The sequence below is a fragment of the Tetrao urogallus genome, assembly GCF_951394365.1.
Source record: "Tetrao urogallus genome assembly, chromosome: 1".
In the NCBI taxonomy this organism is placed as follows: Eukaryota; Metazoa; Chordata; class Aves; order Galliformes; family Phasianidae; genus Tetrao; species Tetrao urogallus.
In genome coordinates, this window is record NC_136813.1 from 180,465,855 (window position 1) to 180,489,013 (window position 23,159).

Here is a 23,159-nt window from a genome sequence, read left to right on the forward strand (position 1 = left end):
TGACAAAGCATGTCTTTTCCCACTGGCTACAGAAGGTGTCTAATAAATACCATCTCCTATGCCTAGAATGAGCACCTATTAACACTCCCCCAGTATCTTTATGTGTGGTTCAATATCCAAACAGAGAAACAGTGCCATGTTAAAAGCTAGCCTTAAAATAAAGATTCAGATAACTACCTGAATAAATTCAGTGTCATTGAGAATCTGTGGTTCCTTGCATTCTGATTTAACCTCCGTTTTTGCTGTGCTGATCCTTTCCAAAGCCTGTTCTCTTCTTTTTTCTCTTTTTTCTAATCTGGCAAAAGCTTGCAAGATAGCTTCCATTTTCCGTTCTTCTCTTGTCTGATGGATATAATAATAATTGTCATCACATTTCAGTCATAATCATAATCCTTCACATACATAAATACTGTGACTTTTTTTCTTCAGAACACGTACAATGTATGTTGACATGCAGATCAATTTCAGAAGAAACCCAAAGGAAAGGGAGATGTTAGAGTAACTGCAACTACTGCAGACTTACAAAGAAATGATTGTGTTCTCATCAATCCTGACAAACAGGAAGAAAGTCCTACTTTGGATTTAAGAACGTGCTGGAAATAATTGCTTATTACTATATTGCTAGCCTCATACATTATTGGCTCACTTGTTTGTATAGTATTTAAAAAACAATGAGTCACTCATGACCAGAAAGATTAAATACCAATAAACATACAGAATAAACACAACAAAAAATTTCATTATCCTCTGACTCAGTTTTCCAAGTGCCAAAAGCTGTATCAAAACCTGCATCCAGCATCCAAGAATCACTATTTCAAAATAAGTAAACGACACATCACACACAAGTTACATTTTCTGTCAAACCATAATTCAAGTCCTAGTCCTTTTACAGAGGTAAATATCCAAGCACTGCTGAAGACAGTACAGATGCTGTGGAATTTGGCTGCTTCTATTTAAAGCTTTAATTATTTTAAATGCCTGCAGCTCAACAGCAGCACATTGAGAGCAATAAGTGTTCATCTCAAAGAAAGAATGCCCATTAGTATATTGCTCATATGAGTGAATGAGCAGCCCAGTTTTGTTTTTGCCACTTCTGTTTGACTGGTGAAACACAGGCAAATTGAACTTATTCACCATCTTCACGATGGAGCTAAAAGGATTATTACTATTTATAGCGCTATTTATAAAGGAACTATTAAAAACAATGTGCAATAACAAAGAGCAAAGAAAACAAAATCTATTTTTTTTTTGTTGTTTTAAGGCAATAAAAGTTTATACATACACATAAGACAACAGAAGATAAAAGCAGATTTTTGTCAGAAAGCAATGATAAAGCCACATGAAATGCTCTCACTCAAATAGCAAGCCTTGAATTTTAAGCTCGTGTAAGGATCTGTCTTCATATATACTTAAATTCTAGAAGCCTACAGAAAGCAGCAATTAGCACGGGAAGAGCATGTGTCACTAAGTCTTAGTGACAACTTTAGGCAACTACTTGCTTCCCAACTTACCATCTTCCTTTTCCTCTCTGCAATCTGCTCCTCTGATTCCATTTCTACTTCATTGCTAATGGGAGTTTTTTCTTCTATATCATCAATAAAATCTGGCTCCTGAAAGATGGAAATGACTGCTTTATAGAAGCTCCGCTACTCCTCCAAACTAGGGAAAACTACAAGCTACACAGAACTAAGAATCCTCAGATCACAACTTCAAAAGTAACCAAGCCAATAAACGAAGACAAAAATGTAAGAAAGCTAAGATCCACTCGTGCCTTTGCATAAACCTATAAACATAACCATCTGACCAAACCTTTTTCAATCTGATCTTAGGACATCTGCATCTTTTTTCTTAAGCATACTGATTTTCATTTTAGGGTCCCATGCCCACCCATCCATCCCCAGAACAAAATTATCCACATTAAATCTCCAAACCAACAGAGACTTATGGGCCACTGACCCAGCCAGTTCTTTATCAGTCAAAGAATTAGGGAGCTTTATGTTAAATACCCATTAGTGCAATGCAATGCATACTGTCATGCGAAAAGAGATGTTATCATAATTGCATAGAATTTTTTCTTAGCTCAGAAGTGTATTCCCTTGAAATGACATTCTTCATTCACAACCTCACTATACTGTCTAATGACTGCCATGATCTACAGAAATATTAAGTTAGCTGACTACTGAAGGCCCTGTGATTTCAGAAAAAACAAGCAGTAACTTTGAGAATTCTTCTGTTCATTATTTCTTCACAAATCTTACCTTTTGATAAAATGATTACATGAAATTACTTACTATAAATATACTTTTAAGACAAATATTTTTCCCATCTGCTTTGTTTTACCTTAACATTATATACTTCACGAGAGGAAAAAACGTATCAATTGACTGGCTTCTATATTTAGACACATTTAACAGCTTCATTCTTTTCACAACACTTACTGTTTTAAGTTCAGTTTGGAAAAACATTGATGTCTCCTGTGACTGCTCTGTATAGGCACTGTGTATTATCATAGAAGCCCAGGAGAAGGTTCCAAATACCAGTTATCATTTGTTTAAAAACAACAACAACAAAAGTCACGTAAGACTGGAAGGTTCATATAGTGCCTTTGCAGACCTTTTTTTTTTTTTTTTCTTTTTTTTTCTTTTTCTTTTAACAGTCACATGCCATGCCTTCCGGTCTTCCAAGCATGTTAAAGCAATGTAAATATGCTCCTGTCACTGTTATTACCTTCACTCCTACTGGCATTAAAAAAATAAAAAGTTCAAAGTCTCTCCCTCTTAGAACAAAAAGTCTCTCTCCCTCTGTGTAAAACATCATCACAAGCCACTGTATTCAAAGAAAGTTTAAACTGTACTTTCCCTGCAAAAACAAAGGTAGATACCATGGTAACCATCTTCTCACATGAAGAATTCAACATCTGCTCTAGAAAACTTCATCACTCGTGATTTTATGGATCTCTCTCAATAGTTCCTTCATACTGACAGATCTTAAAATTGCCATGGTATTACCAGCTAGCTTTACCACGCTTACTTCAAAACTCACCTTCTTCTTCCCAACCCTCCAAACTCTATTTAGATTTCTAACCAGCTTACAGGACAGACAGAAGCAAAACTCAGTATTCTGAACTAAAGTTTGATTTGTTACAGAAGAAGCCCTATTTGCTGCTATGTTTAATAGACAGAATTTCTGAGTAATGTGGCTTTTTGGTTACTTGCATTTCAAGAAAGACTGGGAGCTCCTGAAAACATGACATGAGTCTTTTACATTAGAGATCCATACAGAAATTCAGAGGAAAAAGTGTACAGTTAAAACTCATAAGGGAACCAAAAACTTTAATCCAATCAAACATTAAGAATAACTGGAACTGAAATGAAAGCCCTATACAATTTGTTCATCATTTTCCAATAAATCCACACACCCCTTTCTCCAGCTACTCATTAAAATTACTGTAGTAACCACTAAGGAGACTATTCGTATTTAAATCTCTGTTTTGTTATCCTTTTTGTCTCAATACCTGGTTATTGGAAATGGACAGCCTGAGGGGAGAGAGCTTCCTCTGCTTATTATCTGTGATTTTCATTTTGGTGGCTGCTCCTTCACAGTCCAATGTGATGTTTTGATTTTGAGTCTCCTTTTCTCTTGAAACATCCTTCTCTTTCTTTCCCTTTTTCCTTCTGGTTTCATATCCCGTATTGATGTTTTCTGTAGGCTCAGAACGTCTGAGAACTGGACATTCAGGATTTTCTTTGAGGCAAGCACAGTCCACTTTGTATTTACTACAAGTAAAAAGAATGCAAGCAAGCACATTTTGATCAGGCTGTAAAGCAATGGTACTTTACAACGTTATGTCATATAAGTGGTAAATTTCACATTAAACATCTGATTTGATGTGAACTAAGCATATGAAGATCAGCTGACTAAAGCTTTCACAGGATATACTAGGAAGCTTTTTATTTCTGCAAAGACAGTAAGCAATTTACAAATTAAACACTGGGAAAACCCAGATACACATGCCGTTCAGCCAAGCTGACTTATCAGCAGGCACAGAAAAGTGTGAGCTTTGTGCAGTAAGATGTGAACTAAATGGACTGCTCCTGGACTTAGGTGCACATAGAGAATTACGTGGAACACTCGGGTACAAAATCACATTATTAAAGCATACAAGGAAATAAATAATATAAAGAACAAAATCCCCCCTGAATACATCATGACTTGGTAAGTATTTTATGTATTTCAGAATAACATGTTCATATACTTACCAATTTCCATAATCAAAATCAAATGCTATAGTAATCTCTGCTCCTTTTGGAATGTTATGGATGGAGTAAATATAAAGATGAATCGTTCCATCTTCAATTACATGCCTCACCTATAGGTAACAGAATATTACTTTATCGTAACGAATTAAAAATAAACAAATAAACAAAATTATAATCAGTGCTCAAATTATCAGTTGGAGAACTTCAAAAAGAAAAGAACATCTAAGTAAACATAAGCTAATTTAAGTTCATGTAAGTGCTCACCTCTGCATTTGGTGTACATGAACGCCGGATGAATCGAGCTTCATTTCCAAAAGTCCTTGCATCAACACACATTTCTAGCCCGTGAAACTTGGAATAAAATAAAACAAATGGATATGGCCTGAAAAACAGAGAAGAAAACCAGCCTGTTATCCTTTTAAAACGGTAAATACAACCTACTTCTTACACTAGTTGTTTTTGTATCATGTCATTGCCAACACGCTCTGAATCTGTGGATTAGTCTGAGAACCATCCATGAGCGTTTGAAGCTGCATTACTCTACTGGGTGCATTTCTCCAACTGTATTCTTGGAATGCTGAAAGTCTGCGTCACAGCCCTGAATGCAATCTTCTGCATAGGATTTAAAGGGAGGAATAGCAACAGAGCAAGCACTAAACATGGAAGACACAAAGCTAAGATTCTTCAGTGTTCTTAATAAACTTTTTTTGGTAACAAGTTCTATACTGAAACTCCAGTAGAAATGTAGATGCCTCACAGAGCTGTCTCAAAAAAAAACCACAGATGAAACAAACCCCATCCCTGCCTATTTCCAATAGTAACCACTTGGCACTCAACCCCCTTGAGAAAGCTGGACATCTAAACGCTCTGCCAAGATGTATTTCTGCTACTGCAGATACCTGGGAAGCCTTCCATCTTTACTGAGCACAAGATCTACACTCGCTCTTCTCCAACAGGCCTCTTGCAATGCCTCGTTATCAGGGTGTCCCTGCATTTAATGGTAGGGGGGAGAACAGTTCAGATGAAGGAAGCAGTCGTGAATTTGTATTTCTCTGTAATCCACAAACCAGAGAACCATGGCAGTGAAAAGTGCCAAGCTGACCATGTTCAATTCTGTCCTTGGCCTGGCAGAATGAAAATCTCCCTCAAAAGAAAGCTTTTACCATTACCTTCTGAATTATTTTACGACAGCAGAACCTGTCAACCTCTGGTTTACACTGCACAACTCCCAAATGAGAATACAGGAATCCTTTAACCAGCTGAGAACAAAGAAAGAGGAAAATACTTCCTGAAAAAAAATGTTCTAATGATGCTCAGAAGAGAAGGGGGGAGACCAGATACCAGCTGCAATTACTTTTAATGAGACAACAGTAAAATGCAAGACACCACAGGTAATAAAGATCCCTTCAGCATCTTCAGTACAAGTCTGGCACAAATGTTCTAATAGTTATCCTATTAAAACATCTGGAATAAACAAACCTTTTAAAGAAATATCCGTTAGCTTCGAACTGTTCTCTCAGCATGAACTTTCCTCTGTATTCAATAATAAGTGCATCAGGAGGCAAATCTTTGGCAGCTTTTAAAATTTTCTTGTTTTTTTGCACGTAACTCTATAAAGACAGAAGTTAATTTATGAATTTCATTTTCTTTCATTTTTTCCGTTATTATTAACAGCAGATTACACTTTCACAACTATTAAACAATGCTATATGAACTAAATACTTCTTTCTTGCTATTAAAACTGCAGACTAATTTGATCAGAATGTCTTGTTCCACTACCAATGCAACTAGTCACTAATTTCAATTCAAGAAATGCCACTGCCCTGTATTGTAGCATGGTGAGAAAACAACATACTGATGCTCTCACTTCAAGTATTATAACCCTCATTACACTTAGCTCTCAGAAGTACATGCTGAATTCCTGCATATTGCTTTGAAAAGGCTTCAATTCCTTCAAATCAAAACAGAAACATGCAGATACACACATTCATTATTCACTCAAGAAAAAAACAGAACAGGAAAATATCAAAATAATAAAGAAACCTAGAAAAGTTTGCAAATTTCTTATACTTATTTCCATACCTTTAGATGAAAGGATGGCTTTTAATTAAAAACCAATACATACCCTGACAATTAGTGAACTCACACCTCTCAAAACTGTCACCGCCAATCAAAAAGGAAGTAGCCTCTATGTAGGAAAAAGGCTCTGTAAGCAGGGATATTCCTCTAAGGAGGCTGTCCCATATGCCATGATCGTCTTTGAGGAAAAGAAGCAAAGATGCTTCTATTAATCTGCTACAGTAACTACTCCTTGAGATTTCTGCTACAAAATGCTAATGTCTATTACACGGCTCCAATTTTAAGCTGCTAAGTAACTGATGCCAAGGACAGAAAAAAAAAGACAATGCACAATCTCTTCATAAACTAGAAATTACATGATCACAAGAGTCGCACCAGTTGTGATACCAACTACTGCCAGAAACGTCTTTCATGAACTAGTAAGTTATATTCTAATCCGAATACCTAAAAATCCAGAACCAACTTACCACATCTTCTGAAAAACACAGACCGTTAACACGTTGATGTACAGAGCAGAGAAACAAACTCCGACATTTATTCCTACTCTAACCATACCAGATAGTCCTCACACATCAGAGAAGCGGGAGCAGAGAAATTTACTGTGTTATGCTCTCCACAAAAAAAGTATTTTAAATGACAATTCATGTTTCAGGCTTAACATAGCATCTTAACTATTCATGAAAATTGATATGCAAATATAAATGTAAGTGGCTATCTTGGTCATAGCACAAGTACAGAGCAAGCAACAACAACACATGGCACAGCTCCTCACCTCTACTGGAGGTTTGAAAATCAGATTGCTGGTGCTGACTTCTTTCTTGTCATTTCCATTGCCTAATCTCAGAGCTATTTTTTGTGCCTCCCTCTGAACACCCTCACTGTACTGGTTATTATTTGCCTCTTCGTAACGATCCATCCATGCTTTGATTTTAGTTTCCCATCCAAAGTTTGAACTGTCAGTAGGATCAATCTCTGGAGCTGAGCCCTGTAAATTAAGTAAGCAATCACTTATTACAAGGTAAGAAAAAAATACATTTTTTGAAAGACATGTTCCCACTAGTAAGCTCAACAAAGTAAGTCTACAACATGCTACAAAATGAAGGGTAAAGGTATGCCATTGATTTAAATTTGTTTATAATGCAGCCTTGCTCTGTCTTTGTTGTATCTATGAAAATTAAGACCTGTCAGTACTGTACTTCACATGCACTTTCCCCTTCGCTATACAAAGGGGAAGTACAGTTTGTAGGAAGTCCAATTTAATGCTCTGAATTACTTAAAAGCATTTCACTGAATTCAGTAGCATTATATCTGCCCTTCAAAAACTGCATCATTTCATAAAAATTGCCCAACTTCTGGAATACACTCCTCTTAAACAGGGATTCTAGTTTTTAGTGGGACGAGGATGAAGACTGAAACTGTCTCCTCCTGCAATATGAGTGCAGGAACTGAGATCAAATCTCTCTCTCCCTCTACTCAATTTTTATGAACATATGCAAACCAGCTTCCATTCCATTACACACAGATCCAAAATCCCCTTCCAGCTTCAAGGGTTATGCCACATTTTTCTGCTTTGCACTTAGCTAAACTTCACAAAGCCTATCACTAATACATTAAGGTGCATAGACTGTAAACTAGTGTTAGAAGCTTAGCACCAATCGTTTTGTTCCCCTTGCCTGTTCCTCACTAAACATTTTTTCCCCTGCAGCACTCCGGGTCCTTTCACTTTTAAAGAAAGTACCATTGTACCTCCAGACCTCACAAACAGCAGCCAGGCTGCAGCCAACCAGTGCTCCTTACGGACAGCAGCAGCCAACGCTCCCTTTTCTATCCACCTGAGCAGAGACACTATTAAACATTAATAAAACAGCAAGTGTTCAGCAGTTTAATTTACCTGTTACTGATTATATTTATTTTATGCATTGCAGTAACCATACATACAAACAGCATAAAAAAAAATTGTGATGCAAGCAAACTACGAAAAAAAAACCCACAAAAGCAATAGAACCATACAAACACCACATTCAACAACAAAACAAAACAAAGATTGTCCTCTGATTTCCTGATTTTGTCTTTTTATTTTCAAGTCACAATCGTACCCCTGAAGTCTCAGTTGTGTCCTACTTACTGATATTTATCTCAAGGATGAATGAATTGTGCAAAACATCTAGCTTTCACACTACGCATGTTTTTCTCCCACTTTAAGCAAGAATGCTGCAGCATTTAGATCTTGCAAAGCAGCCATCCCAAACACCATTCCTTTAACTAATCAGTCCTAGCAAGAAGTGTCCCACCAGATGGATACACCTATGTATGACAGAGCAGAACTGCTAACTTAGCTCTCCGAGCTGGAGCTATTAGGTTCAGATGAGACGTACGCTCAACTTTATTCCCCTTCATACAGCACAGATGTGCCCTGAACATTTTATTGACTTGATAACCAAATATTCTCAGAGAAAAAAAAATTACACTACTTCGCTTGAATCTGTAGAACAAAAAGAGGAGCCTTCCATCTCAGTTTAAAATTCCCACAATAATCATGCAGTAACTTCATTAGAGTAATTTAGTACATAAGTATTACAAAGCATCAAGAGCACATCTGCAGTTATGCATTAATGTACAATTAAGGTGTGAAACAAAACAATCACTAAATCACATTACCTTTACTCTTGAAGATTTTCTGGATCCTTCTCGAAATGCCTAAAAAAGATTATTGTTTATTTTCTTATGTGGCAATACACAATCTCTTAAGGAATTCAAAACCAATTAACTTATTAACAATTCACTGCAGACTATTCTCAGTAAAGCATGCAAGAACAAGTTACAACGAAATTGCAGGAAGGCAGCAGCTTGTCTCCAGTAAGACGTAATAAAAACTAAAATCAGCATTTCAAACTGAAAGTGCATTGGATTTTGGCTCTAGAAGGCCATGCACCTAGTCTGCCTGCCTCTCATATTGCATAACTTTCAACAATTTCACAATGCAACAAAGAGCTGCTCCAGAATTACTTATTGAACAGCTCCATACTTAGCAGGAGAGTGCATGAATAGTCCAAATATCTCACTGCACTGAGAATGAAGTGGAATGAGCTGAGCAGGAAGCAGCTAACAGAGATAACCTATGAAATTAATTTTTCTTCTGCTATGTTGGGAGATAAAAACAGAATAATATGTTGCAGTAAGTCTATGTGCAGAACCTTTCTCTCAAAAGGAAACATACTTAAGATCTCCAAAAGGATACCAGTAACCATTTTTCACTTCTGAGGGACAGAATTCTCATCGAAGCCAGTGAAATTTAACTACAGAAAGCAACTCACTGCTTTAGGAAATGCCATGTACTTCACTCCCTCACATAGAGAAAATACTGTTCACATCTAAATACCACTGCTTCTATACACTGTTTACCAAATTATTTTAGGTAACACCAGCAGCACTTTTCCACACAATTTCACCTCAAATAAATGGACATATGTCTCATCAAGTAGAAAACATTTCTGAACATAAATTACCACAACTAAAGATTCCAGGCACAGAATTCTTCTTTGGTTACCTGAAGTCTGCTCATGAAGTCTGCTTATAGCTATAGTAAGTGGTGCAGCAAAATGCAATTCTCCTTACAAATTCTGTCTCAATTACAAAATTCAAGCGTCATAGCTGTACATCTTACTTTGAATTTATGAGGGGGGAACAAGCAGGGAAGACTGTAACACGCACTGCAACAGGGCACTTCATTTCAATGTAAACCCAGGTAGTAAAATATTGTTAGTAACAATGGCCTGAATTTTAAAACCAAAGATGTCACACAGCTGTGATTTGTAACAATTACAGAAAGAGAAATCAGATTCACTCACTTTTTTACATTTTGCTATGTTCTGCTCTTTCTCCCCACTTTTCTTCCTCTTCTTATCATTGACCTTTGTAACTCTTGGAGAAGCTATTGTAAATGTAGTTGGTGTGTGTTGAAAAGCAGTATACAGTTCCACAGGAACTTCATCACCACTCTCTGTCGCACTGGTATCCCCATCTTTAAAACAAAGAACAGTTTATAAGCAATCAGAAAGAACATTAACTAGTTACTCTGTAACTTCTTTTAAAAGCAAAAAGCATGTACTGTCAAATACTTCAAGTACTTGTTTGCAAAGTTTTCCAACAGCTTTAACAGCATGAAAACGAATAACCTGCGAGAAGCTGGACATCAGCTGGCGTTTGCAGTACCAGGTAAGAAAAAAATACCACACTAATTCAACTTTTTAAATAGCATTACTGTATGGTATTTCATTTTAAGCAACATTAGTAGTGGAACAACAACAAAAGCAAAGTATTATTCATCAGCTCATTCATCTCTGTATACCCGGCCTGTACTTGTAATATGGCTACAAGATTCTCTTGCATGATGACAGTCTGAAAGGGATGAAAATTATTACCTGCCCAGCATTTCTTTTAAAATCCTATTAATCAGTCACGTCCAGACGAAATTTGGACTGTTATGTGTCCTTTCCAAGGTAAGTATGTCAATGTGGCTGAACGCCTCTTCTCTTCAAAAAAAAAATAAAAATCCCCTATCAATAACACACTGCTACTCCCCACAAGGAGAAATGGTGTGTCTGCTTTTTTTGTTAAAACAAGACTGTACACAAACTGATGCAAATTTTCATCGCGCTGTTCACAAGAAGACCTAAAAGCTGAAGTATGAAATTCAGCACACATCATCACTTATGTCAGGTAAATACATTTCCTGACCTTAAACAGGATTACCCTAGATCTGTCACGATGAAAAGCTGTCAAGTGTGAGGAGGTTTGGAAGAGAGATGGTACAAACAGATAGGAGACTACAAGTGCTTAGTACAGACGTCTCACATTTTAGCAGCTTTTCAAATATTCAGCCTTCATTAAATACATTTCACACTAAGCAAGGCTTTTTGAAGCTGCATGGAAGGCTTAACAAATACTTAATAAAAGAGCAGAGAAAAGTCTCTGAGATTAAAGGGATGTTGCCTTAATCAGTACACTTGACAGCTCTGTAAAGAGATCCAGCTACTCAAGATTTTCCTTGATCACAATGTTCCTTAAACAGGATTACTCTCTGCACAATAGTAAGCAATCCAGTTTTACTATATTGGTTCTTCTTTTAAAGTCTGTTAGGCAAATAATTATACCTTACCTATAATAAGATGATATGGGAATATTGATGTTTTAGAAGCTGATCATATTTTCTTAACTTGATGCATGCCCACTGGGACTGTTTTATGAACTAGCATTAAAAGAAATGCAGAAGCCTAACCAAACAATAATTTTCATGTATAGTAGATTAAACAACAGTTAATAAATGAAAATTCAAGGCAACTTTGAAATCATCAATGTTGCATTCCAGACATGAATGCCCACAGCATCATTATGTCAAAGGCAAATAAATAAGCAAACAACAGACCCTACAAAATACCATATTCCCCAGAGAAGTACAATGCTATTATTGTTGTCTGTCTATAATGTGCTCTAGCTTTCTGTAAAGAACAATTACCTCAATTGAACATATAATTACACAGAGTTGTTTTGACATGCTCCTTCCTAACCTACATAACCTGCTTTCACTTTGAAGAGCCTCAGCAGAGCACTCTAAGGGAAGATTTTGTAGTGTGGAAGACAGGGTACAGACACTGCAAAACTTTCACAGAAAATGATGGGCCCAGACTCTTCCCTCCATAAGCAGCAAGTGGTATTATCAGCACCACTTTAAAGACCAGGCAGCTTGAAGCAACATCCATGAACAAGTAGCAGATCTAGAAACTGTATGTTTAAAAATACAAAAAGCCATCCTTGATGCAAATAACTAAGTAGTTCACACACATGCACACACACTCCCCACTGATCCACAAGGAAATAATCTAATCCACAGCAAGCAACATTACAGGTTTATACCAGAATAACAAACCAAACTCGACCACAAACAACTGCAAGCACCAGAACTACGGACCAGAAATGCTCCAAGGAAGAAAGGCGAACACACAAAACTCACCCCTTGGTATCACACACCAGTGGTACCGCTAAAAACTCTTTTCCTGAGGTAAAATAACTGATCTATTTCTTCTCCCCACAGTTTAGCTCTGGATGGAACAGGGCTAAGCTCAGCAACGCTTTAGAAATCATTAAAATAAAACCCACTACTCTGTATTCTCACATCAAATTGAATAGTTACATTACGTGTAAACTTCAAGAACACTGTAACCATACTCAAAGAGCACAGAAGGAGGGCAACCTGGACTTCCATCAAACATCTGTAACTTACCACCAAGTTACAAGCAACATTCTGCTGCTTTCAAATACTTTTATTAACAGAGCCATCTGAATCAATGCTTTTTTGCTCTTCCTACTTGATATCATCCATTGAAACTGGCCATTTTCACAGGTCTCTCATGGTAAACTATTCATACATAGAATTACTTTAGGCTTGACTGAACCACGTAATATCAACAAACACAAGAAGTACATTCAGCCACGCTGAATGAAAATTAACCAGAAATTAATGGATGCTTGCTCTCTAATTATGTACTGTAAATTACAATTATTAATAGCACACACTAAGTCACAGCCTAAACAGGATCAGAAGCGTAGGGCTTACTCTTTTTTGATACTTAAGATTAACCATATACTTTTTTTTCCTATAAACTGCAGAGAACGGATTTAAGACTGATCAGGACTAAGGATTAAGTCAAACTCCAGCTCCTACGTAAGATTCTGACCACCTCTATTCCTGCAAACAATCACAGTGTTAACTACAAATCCTAAGAGATTACTTAAATAGCACGGACCATCAACTTCTGCTGTACTGTACATGAATTCAAACTGAACTTCACAGTGTCATCATACCACTTACATATAACAAATGTATTTGTTTTACTGTTAAAATAAACAGAAAACACATTCTAGAACTCTGAAAAAACACATAAATTTGTAATACCTAGCATTTCAGTCAAAACTTTTATACATTTTATACATTTATAAAACTTTTTATTGTTCTGTAAAAATGAAAGCAGGTAAAGCAAAAAATAATAGTGGTGCTCTAAATAAGTTATTAACATCTTTAACCGTCAAAAGCAGCTTGCCCATCTTGCACATACCCCCACACTTCAGAAACAGCATTTGGAAGTAAAACATCTTAAGTTACAGAACACAGATTATCTCCTATGTTAGGACTTTTGTAATAGCTTCAAAGTAATCACCTGACAACCAAAAACATGCCACATTTTGGCAATAGCTGGACAGAGCTCCTGACAAGTTATATCAGTTGAGCTTTCCAATTCCATAAATGGAGAACTAATTTCACAAAACAAATAAAAGGTACTACAACAATAAAAAACTGTATTAATTTTTGTAGTTGACAAAAACACCAATACACATAGCCAACAAATGAGAGTTAGGATTCCTTCAGAATTATGCTATATTGTTTTAAAGCTCATTTAGTTATTTTATTTTTTATCAGAGTCAGGAACATTAGCAGCAGTAGAGTGGTTTTAAGATGTCAGTATCAGGATGCAAGTCTACACTGCTAAGGAAGAAATGACGGAGCAATGAAGTCATTTTCCCCCAGAGAAAACAAACCCAGTAACCCCTCTCTTAACCCAGAAGAAACATCAAACTTTCCCATCTATTTTTAGTAGCTCACTCAAAGTATTCTTATGATTATAAAAGCTACATTCATTTTTATAAAATGTTAAGGCTCAGACTGAATTTCTCTGCAGCAGTCAGAAAACAACAACAAAAAAAACCAACAGGGATGACAGCTTTTAACGAAACACTTGGAATTTCAACTATTCTCATGTAACGTTGTTGTACATGATAAGAAATACAAGAACCTATAGTCTATAAGAAATTTCAGATTCACTGAACCTTACATTCTGCATGCAGTCAAAATTGCAGAGAACTGTGTACGCACCCTTAAGTCCACGCAATTGATAGTTATTTTACAACCTTTAGTGAAAAAAGTTTAAGTTTCACCCACCTGACATATTTTCCCTTTTCCTCCTCTGCAATAGCACTGCCCTTTCCTTATCCAAGTTCCTGAAATTAAAGAAATAACTTTTACTCCATGCTTTACATTTATGGATCCATACATCCAAAAATTAAAGCAGACTTCTTGTTTCCATTTTCCAGTGACCACAACAGAATAAACTGTATATGAACTGAGAGTTTAAATACTCATGAAAACGTAAATGTTGCTCTGCTTCATTCCACAGTAATGCAAAGTAAAGGGCAGCATTCACATCACTTGGAAAACATACCGAAAATGGAGGTAGCTCAGAAGAAAGATCGACTGTTGGCCCACGGATTACAAATAAGCAGGCATTAAACCATCTTCTTGCAGATCTAAATAATCATTATGATATAAGATCCTAAGATGACAGGGCTCAAACATTTTGTCAGAAGAAAAAAAATCATTTATTTGTAATTAAATGTGTTCTGAACACAGGTCTTTTATTCACTGTGCAACTGACAATCTGCAATGTAACTAAAGGAAGCATTTTATGCTGCATGTCACAGGGCAACAATCATTAGTCAGGTACCATCCACCTACCACACAAAACAAAATGCCCTCCTAGTAGTTTCTTATGACTTCTAGACTGAGAAAGAGGATAAAAGGTACCTATTTCAGAGCAAGAAATCTTTGAAGCGAGGACTGCAGCATTTTGGAATGATACCCAGAAACGTACTCAAAATGGATGGATCAGTTAACAACCTGAAAGAGCTCCTGTAAAGAATCCCCCACATTTGACAGCCATGAAACAAAAGATAGAATGAGTTTTCTCAGGCTGACAGACAAAATCCAGGAGATGCTGCTATGGCAATAAGTGTTTCAAGTGTTTAATCACTGTCAGCTAGCGAGGTAAAACAACAATCAGGGAGCACATGGAAACGGATATCAGTATGATTATCTGCATCAGAAACATGCCTCCATCTATTCTGTTGTGTTTGTTGGTGTTTTTTTTCCTGAAATATTCTCCACTCCTTCTAACTATCTGGAGTTCAAAACCATTGAACTACTCACCTTGGTTGACAACGTTCACACAGATATATGTCAGGAATATGCTGCCTGTCAATTCCCATACAGTCAATGTGCTGCCAGACACTAAAAAACAAAACCCCAAACTTTTAGTTATTTTAAGCAAAATTTTAGAAACTTTGTGTGCACACATATCCTTTTTTTTTTTTCACAGTGATCTTAAAATAAGGTTAAAAATAAGATTTAAAATAAGAGTAAAGGTTACCAGAATTAAGGACGACTGAAAACAAACAAGTTTGTTACACATGCAGCTGGGTGAACGAGGCTCAAATTAATGTTGTGACTAGCTGTAGATATCATTTCAGAAACACACAGTGACTTCATAAATTAAGCAACATCAATTTGTTCGTTGGAAGTCTCAAAGCTCAATTTTCCAGAATCCAGAAATCTATTAGCATCCACTCACATTAGTATGCCCAAGCAGGTACTTAAACATGAACACAGAAGTTTAAACATTTAACTTTGGCTTCCAAAATAAGAAACCGCTAGGTTTAAGAATTTCAGTAACTAGGGAAAGACTAAGTCAACTCTCATGAAGATGAAGAGTTCTTATCAGAAAGATGATGCATACAGAGGCTGATATTTGAGAGGTTTATGTCCAATCACCTTGTTTTCTTCAAGTTATTTGGTTTACACATACCTAATTTACCAAGATACTTCATTATTACTTGGTACATGCAGATTTTTACTTTGCCATAATAACAAACAACTTGGAGAAAGTACCAGACAGATACCTGTTTGAGAATAATAAAATCCTTCCTGGAGTAACAATACACAAATAAAGGCATGTTAAAACAGACAGGAATAAGGTGTGATAAACTCATTGGCCTTCATCAACTACTTTGCCTATTAGAAAGCCATACAATTTTCAAACAATGTTCTGATGAAGGAAATGTATTCTTTTCTATTAATCAACATAGCTAAATCACTATTTAATTGCACTTAATATTACAATGCAGTTCTAAGTCATTTTTACCTTCTTGATGCATTTAATATTCATTACCTGCATTTGTCACAACAGATCATATATCCATCATCATGTGTAAAGCCACAAATGCATCTGGTAATATCAGTTCCATAGCTTCCATCCTCTGATGTACTGATGGTAGTAGCACTGGAGGTTTCATCAAAGTTGGGAGTGGTAAATATGCCTACTTCATTCTTGCTTATAACTACTGATGGAGGAGGAGAAGCTGGAGGCGTTGGAGGAGGCCGAGCACCATAGTTATGGTCCTAGATTGGTTTTGAAAGGTAAGTTGTAAGTATTCACATGCTCTGATAGTTATTTAAGCCAAAGTACAAGAATTAACTTCATAAAAAGTCTCTAAAGCTCTAAGCATTTGTAAATAACACTTCACAGTTTTGTTTTTGTTGTTGTCCATTCTTGGTTATGTACCTTCTCAGCTGTGAGGGTGGTGAGACTGGAACAGATTGCCCAGAAAGGCTGTAAATGCCCCCCTTCCTGGATGCATTGAAGTCCAGGCTGGATGGGACCGTGAGCAACCTCGTCTAGAGGGAGGTGTCCCTGCCTACAGCAGGCAGTTGGAACTGCATATCTTAAGCGTCCCTTCCAACCCAAACCATTCTATGAGTTTGTAATTTACATAAAGTTAACTGTGTTCTGCACTGAGTTTCCAATCAACCACCTTTAGTCAATTTACCCAGACCTCAATAAAATGCAAAACTGTAAGCAAGAATCAGCATTCTTCTATTTTAGAACAGCAGATTTTACATTATCTATGTACATACAATATCTAGTGAAACTTACTGCATAGGGCAAACCAATGTAGCTGTGTGAATGCGAGCTGCTGGTATACAACTGGTGCGGATAACTGTTCGATTTTTCAACTACCACAGGGCTAGCTTCTACAGATTCTGGTCTGCAAAATCAAATCAGAAGAAGAATAAATACAGTTACACTAATAAATGTAAATATCAAAGTGTGTAAGCTAACATAACACTAACAAACTTCATGCGCTTATTTCACGGCTGCTAAGTAATTACTTGCTCTTCCTGTTAAAAAGGAGCATGCAAATAGGTAGAGGGTAAATCTTGGGGGGAAAAAAAAGAAAAAGGAAAAAACATTCAACTCTGTATTCGTTTATCCCTTCAGAGAAAACAACTTTCACTTAAAAAGAAAGCTTTCAGAGTTACAAAGAACTCATGCCTCTGTAGTTACAAAATCTTCCTTGAAGGAAAAAAGAAGTCCACATTAAATCACTTCACATAACCCACAAATTTGGCTTATGAAACAGAAAAGCATATTATGCAGTTTGTCAAGGATCTATTAAGCTGTAATAAAGGCTAAACAAAGGAGTTCAGCTTAATGACAAGAGAAGGAAGCAGCTATACACACAGAATTGCAAACCTATTGATACAGCTCCAGCACCAGCTGCGACGCTGCTCAACTGGGCAATGCCACCTGGCGGTTGCATCACTGCATCATTCTCAACATTTTCACAAACCAGCACCGAAGCAGAGCAGTACTCTTTTTACAGACAGAAACCTTAAGTAAGGCAAACTTATTTATTAAAAACGAAACAAAAAGCAGTTCCCTAATTATATTTAGCTAGAAAGAAAAAAATGAAAAAACTGCTAGATAACGCTTTGCAGTAAAAGGTTGTAACAGTCAACCCACTGCTTCCATGATCTAAACTACAACACAAGATGAGAAAGGAACACTAAAACAGGAGCCTCCGAGTCCAAGAAATTGCACCTTTTCTCAGCAGTTACATTTATGTCAGCATCCTGAAGCTTTTATTTTTTTTAACCCTCATGACCCAAATAGACAAGTACAAAGTCCAAATGAATGCAGTTACCTAGCTGCATTAAGAATTTATTTTTCACATTGAAACAGAACAAAATATCTTTATCTAATAAACTGAAATGGCTTTTGACTCACAATACAAATCGAGGCTAATTTCTTCCCTACATTTAGCTTTGTTATGCATCAAATATATTTCCCATCACAAATAGTTCAGTAATTCCTTGAATCAATGTTTAAAATGAAGATGGTTGTTCTGAACACTGCTAATTCAAAAACCTGTGTACTTTTCTTCAGACTCTAAGATATTAAAGACAGGCTTTCTGTTGTTGTTCTGCCATGAGGTGACACTAGGCTGATGGAGGAGAACAGCAGCAATTCCCCCTTGTTGCTAACGTTTCTGTAAGAATATAATTATTCTTCCTGGAAACAATACAGAGCACTTTTCTATCTACTTGCAGATGTCCTACTAATATCTTAAGCAACCTGCTTCTTATTAGCTTTTCCCTATGTGATACTACTACGCAATAAAACAGGTTAAAAAGAAACACTTGTTAAAATTACCCATAGGTGAGAATGTTAGTTAATGAAGTCCAAAGAGGGAAAAAATCTTCTGAAAAATACTAATGTTTCTCACAGTCACCAAGAAGGGTGGGCGAAAGAGGAGGATATTCATCAGATTCATCAAACACGATACAGAAAATAGGACACCAGTTGGACAGACAAAGTTCTTCCAACAGATCTCCCTTTCCATTATGACTATCCATATTCTGATATGCAGTGCACCTATGCAGTAACTGCACACCATTAATGTCATCTAGGTAATTCTTCTGATGGTCTTGCCAATCTAAATGCCAGTGGATTAGAAGTTGACCTTTCATCCATGATGTCTAAAATAGAAATTCTCTTTTTTCCTCTCCAATTCAAGAGAGTCACCATCACTGTATTGCTTTCATTGTTATTCTTCACCACTTACTGAAGTGGAAAAGCAAAACCATGGTTCCATGCCCACCACTATGGGTTCCAAGCTCCACCTCGATGGTTTTCTTGAGTATATGGAAAATAAAAGCCCCCATTTTCAGAGCAGGAGGGTTTACTCATACAGACTAGTGGGGAATTCGTCTACAGTTCATCCTTAAGCATCCTTAAGCAGTGCTGTGATTGATTTAGGAGATTTTTCTTCACTGAAAATAAGTCCATCTTACCATGACCTCAATACCAGCTGCTTCGACATGGGAGCACGCAATGAAAATATCAGAATGGAAATGTATGTCCTAAAAAGTGAGGTCACGTGTGTCATTAACTGACAACAAAACTAAAAAGGTACTCCTGCAAAATATAGAGCAAGAGAGTACAGCCTACTCCTTAAGTGTATTTCTACCTAAGCTAGAAAATTATAAACCACTGAAGAGTAAAGCCATTAAAGTTTAGATGAAAGCAGTTGTGGAAAGCAGAAGAATTAAAACATCTAAAAAGGAAATGCATTAGACAAACAAATACAATCCATTATCTCCAACTATTCTAAGACCTGGAGAACACAGAGTGCAGAGCCAAAACCCAAAAGCCCAACTTTCATTTGAGACTGAATGTGTATTGATTAGCAATTCACAACCATGCCAAATATTCAGAATTAAAAACAAACAAACCAAAAACAACAGCAAGGATTATTTAAAAAAAAAAAAAAAAAAGTTTCTTCTGGGTTAAAAACATTCTTGTAACTCGAAAAAGAGTTAAAAAGTAACAATGTCTCTCAGATAACTTTTAACTCTGCGGATGAAGACTCTCACATTCTCATCATTCCCTAGCGTTCATAGCATTCGTACAGTGCAAACTGAAAAAAAATATTCTGCATGCTGCCAGCAGATGGCAGTAGTCAAAAATTAAATAACTGACACAAAACCAGACAATTAAAATCAGACCTTACATTCACTCTATTAAGGGAATCAATTATAAGCCATTCTAAGCAATAGCAAATTCTTTAAAAAAGTTCCCCTTACTGCTTTCAAACACTGTTTCGTTTCTGACTGAGCAGAAATTACAAAAGAAGCGAAGGTGGATTCTGACCAACACTACAGATACGATCAACATCTGGGGGTATCAACTACCTTCATAGAATTCCAGGTATTCAAACAGAAAAGAATCTCAATAAAATGGAAGTTTCCATATCCTAAGGCTAAGCTACACACCTACAAAACTACAGCTACACACCTTCAAAAGCTTAGCTAACAGAAACTCCAAATGAAATCTCTTGCTTCCAAGTATGCTTCAGTATCAAACTGCCATTAGTTTAACTTATCTAATTTTTCGTAGAATTTGGGTTTGTTTTCCCTTTGCACCAGCTCACCTGAGTTACGTCTGGCTGAAGGTCAGCTAAGAGAAAGGAGTGCAATGTATTTTTTATAAGCAGCAGCCAACATTTTGTGTTTCAAGACACTTCATTTAGCCAAACTCATCTGATGGGCTTATAGCTACCTAGAGAACAAACAATTCATGACTATTTGTTCAACACAGCTTTCTCGCTTGGGAAAGCGTTACAACTCACTATGACCACTATAAATACAATCTATACCCAACATATCTATTGGAAAAAAAACAACGAACAAATACAAAAAGTACATTTAAAGCAGATGGATGGTGATAGAAAAGGGTAAAAACTGTGGAAGTTGTTAGGTTAGGGACACCGTTTTGTGTCACATTTCTTTAGATAATGAAGTTGCTTTCATATCAAGATAAGCTGATCATGCAACTACATATTTCAGCCTATGCCAGAGATTACATTAATGAATCTAACTGCCACCAGTGACTTAACATCTGAAGAACACCAGCACCTAATCAGGTCTTCATGTCACAGCACGAAGCAAATAACACAGTGAACGATCATGTTTGTACTGACAATTGCATTTATTTACTCTAATTTCAGCATGGCTTGTTGCATCTGCAAGAAATGTCAGTAACCTCAGGGATGGAGACCTTCTCTTCTCTAAACACAGAAGAAATCCACACACACAAAATAACAGAAAGTGTGAACAGTTCAATTACTGTTTACAATTACAGTTCAATTACAATTAGTAGAATTACTTAACACAGACTTATAGAGTTTTCTGCACCAAGGAAATTACTGTCCATGATGTGAAATAGACATCAACAAAACAATTTTGAAAACTTGAATGCATCATTAAGTTTCAAAGTAAGAATTTTTGATTTCCTTCAGATAAATGGCACCAACTGCCTATGTTAGTGGAGTTAAGCTCACACAACTGGAAACAGAGAAGAGAAACGGGCATTTAAGAAGCTGTTTGAAAGTGTTTTTTTTTTAACTGCTTAACACATTTTCTTTGAAGTTTGGAAGAACAGACATTCCCTTCTTAAATGGAGTAAGATTACTAGGACAGCACATATTCCAAAGCAAAGACTGTGTGTATGCTGCTTGTATCAATACCAGCCACCCAATACCAGACCAACCTCCACTCAGAGACTGAGTGCTTACTGCTGCTTTCTTGAAACTAAGTTCTTTACCAAAAGAAACTGTCCCCAGCATGGGAAATCAAGACATATTTTAAATATTCGGGTTAAGGAAACACCGAGTTGTGAAATATTTTGTGTGAAAAGCAAGCCAGATAGTAACTGCATTTATCAGTTTGCTAAGCAATAAAAAAACATACCTCTGTAGAACAGTTCACCTTCGTTCCTTCACTCTCCTCAAAAAGGAAAAAATGGACTTAAGAATAGATTACTGCTTAGAGTTATTAAAAATCCAATATAACTATGGAAACTCCCAAGTCTTCTCCAACTAAATGCATTAAAGAAAATCCTCAGTAGGAAAAAAAATAAGCAATAGAAATCAGGAACTTAATTAGTAAATTAACATACTTACTCTGAGCCTGCAGCCATTTCCAAATAAGAAGTATCTGCTGTGTCAACCCCCAGTGGGATCACTATGCTCATGACGTTCGTTTCTGATAAATTCGATTACTACAGAGTCCTATGCATTGGTATCCAAAACACTGGGGCATGCCAGCCACAGTGCTCATTGCAAACATCTAAGTGCATCCACAAACCCTGTGAAAAAAGACAACACAAAACAAAGCAGAAGATTGAGCCAGATGATTTTAAAACAGACGACTCTATATCCCATGTATATCTGACACAGTAATTTAGTGTTGTTTTATGCGAGCAAAAAATGGATAGAAAATTCAGTTTTCTTTTGATATCAAATACACCAATGATGATCTTACGACTCAGAAATATTACAAACTGATGAAAGTATAATCATTTAAATTGGTGATCACAAACATTCATTCTTTCATCATACTCCATGACATAACAAAGACTCGCTTCGAAGCAAACATGCTGGTCATCAAGTACACTTCCTCACTGGTCCATTTTGTCAGAGCTTATTTGCTTTAACTTTCAATAGTAATTTTGTAACAATTTTTTTTGACCTATTTCTCAGAAAGCATTCCTGACTTTTGCTAGGGACTTTTTTTAAAGTCAAACCTCCAACGTTTGCAATATAAACTAAATGCCATGAAAGAAAGCCAGAACTCCCATTCTGTACCTCTTAAAACCAAAATAATTATAATGATTACAAATAATTATATGAAATGACATTTTCAATCTCATTTTTATGGATTACTATCAGAAGACATACACAGCAAGGGGACTTTTTTCAGAAGTGATTTTCTTAAGTGGCAAACAAACAAAAAAAATCAGTAGTAGTTTTCAGTTGTAGAGGAAGGATTCATGCAAGTAAACAAAACCAACCCCAGCTGCTATGGCAGTTATTACTGGTCACCTGCTGCTATTACTGAGTAAGGGGAAAACCAGACAGAACACAGAAGAGCTGTGAACTAGCACCTCTACTCACAGGTTAGTAAACTAATGTGATTTCACATCCTGATGGAGACATGAAACCATGTAATTGAAGCAAAATGCCCTCATCTTCACTATTTGCATAATGAAGAATTGCAAAGTCCTTCCCACAGCAGAACTGCAAGAATCTAGA

At 36.5% G+C, this 23,159-nt stretch overlaps 1 protein-coding gene across 1 annotated transcript in view; it reads right to left on the reverse strand.

Moving 5' to 3' along the window:
- Nucleotides 1–22,099, reverse strand: part of KMT2E (lysine methyltransferase 2E (inactive)) — a gene marked incomplete at both ends in the record, with an annotated part of 35,366 nt that extends 13,267 nt beyond the window's left edge. The window contains 14 exons of the mRNA XM_079540205.1: nucleotides 178–342; nucleotides 1,512–1,610; nucleotides 3,515–3,776; nucleotides 4,260–4,369; nucleotides 4,524–4,641; nucleotides 5,739–5,869; nucleotides 7,111–7,323; nucleotides 8,997–9,035; nucleotides 10,187–10,359; nucleotides 14,332–14,390; nucleotides 15,376–15,456; nucleotides 16,394–16,623; nucleotides 17,159–17,270; nucleotides 22,029–22,099. Coding sequence (XP_079396331.1) covers nucleotides 178–342; nucleotides 1,512–1,610; nucleotides 3,515–3,776; nucleotides 4,260–4,369; nucleotides 4,524–4,641; nucleotides 5,739–5,869; nucleotides 7,111–7,323; nucleotides 8,997–9,035; nucleotides 10,187–10,359; nucleotides 14,332–14,390; nucleotides 15,376–15,456; nucleotides 16,394–16,623; nucleotides 17,159–17,270; nucleotides 22,029–22,099 — 1,863 coding nt within the window. The remainder of the gene's footprint in view (nucleotides 1–177; nucleotides 343–1,511; nucleotides 1,611–3,514; nucleotides 3,777–4,259; nucleotides 4,370–4,523; nucleotides 4,642–5,738; nucleotides 5,870–7,110; nucleotides 7,324–8,996; nucleotides 9,036–10,186; nucleotides 10,360–14,331; nucleotides 14,391–15,375; nucleotides 15,457–16,393; nucleotides 16,624–17,158; nucleotides 17,271–22,028) is intronic.
- Between the last annotated feature and the right edge of the window lie 1,060 nt (nucleotides 22,100–23,159).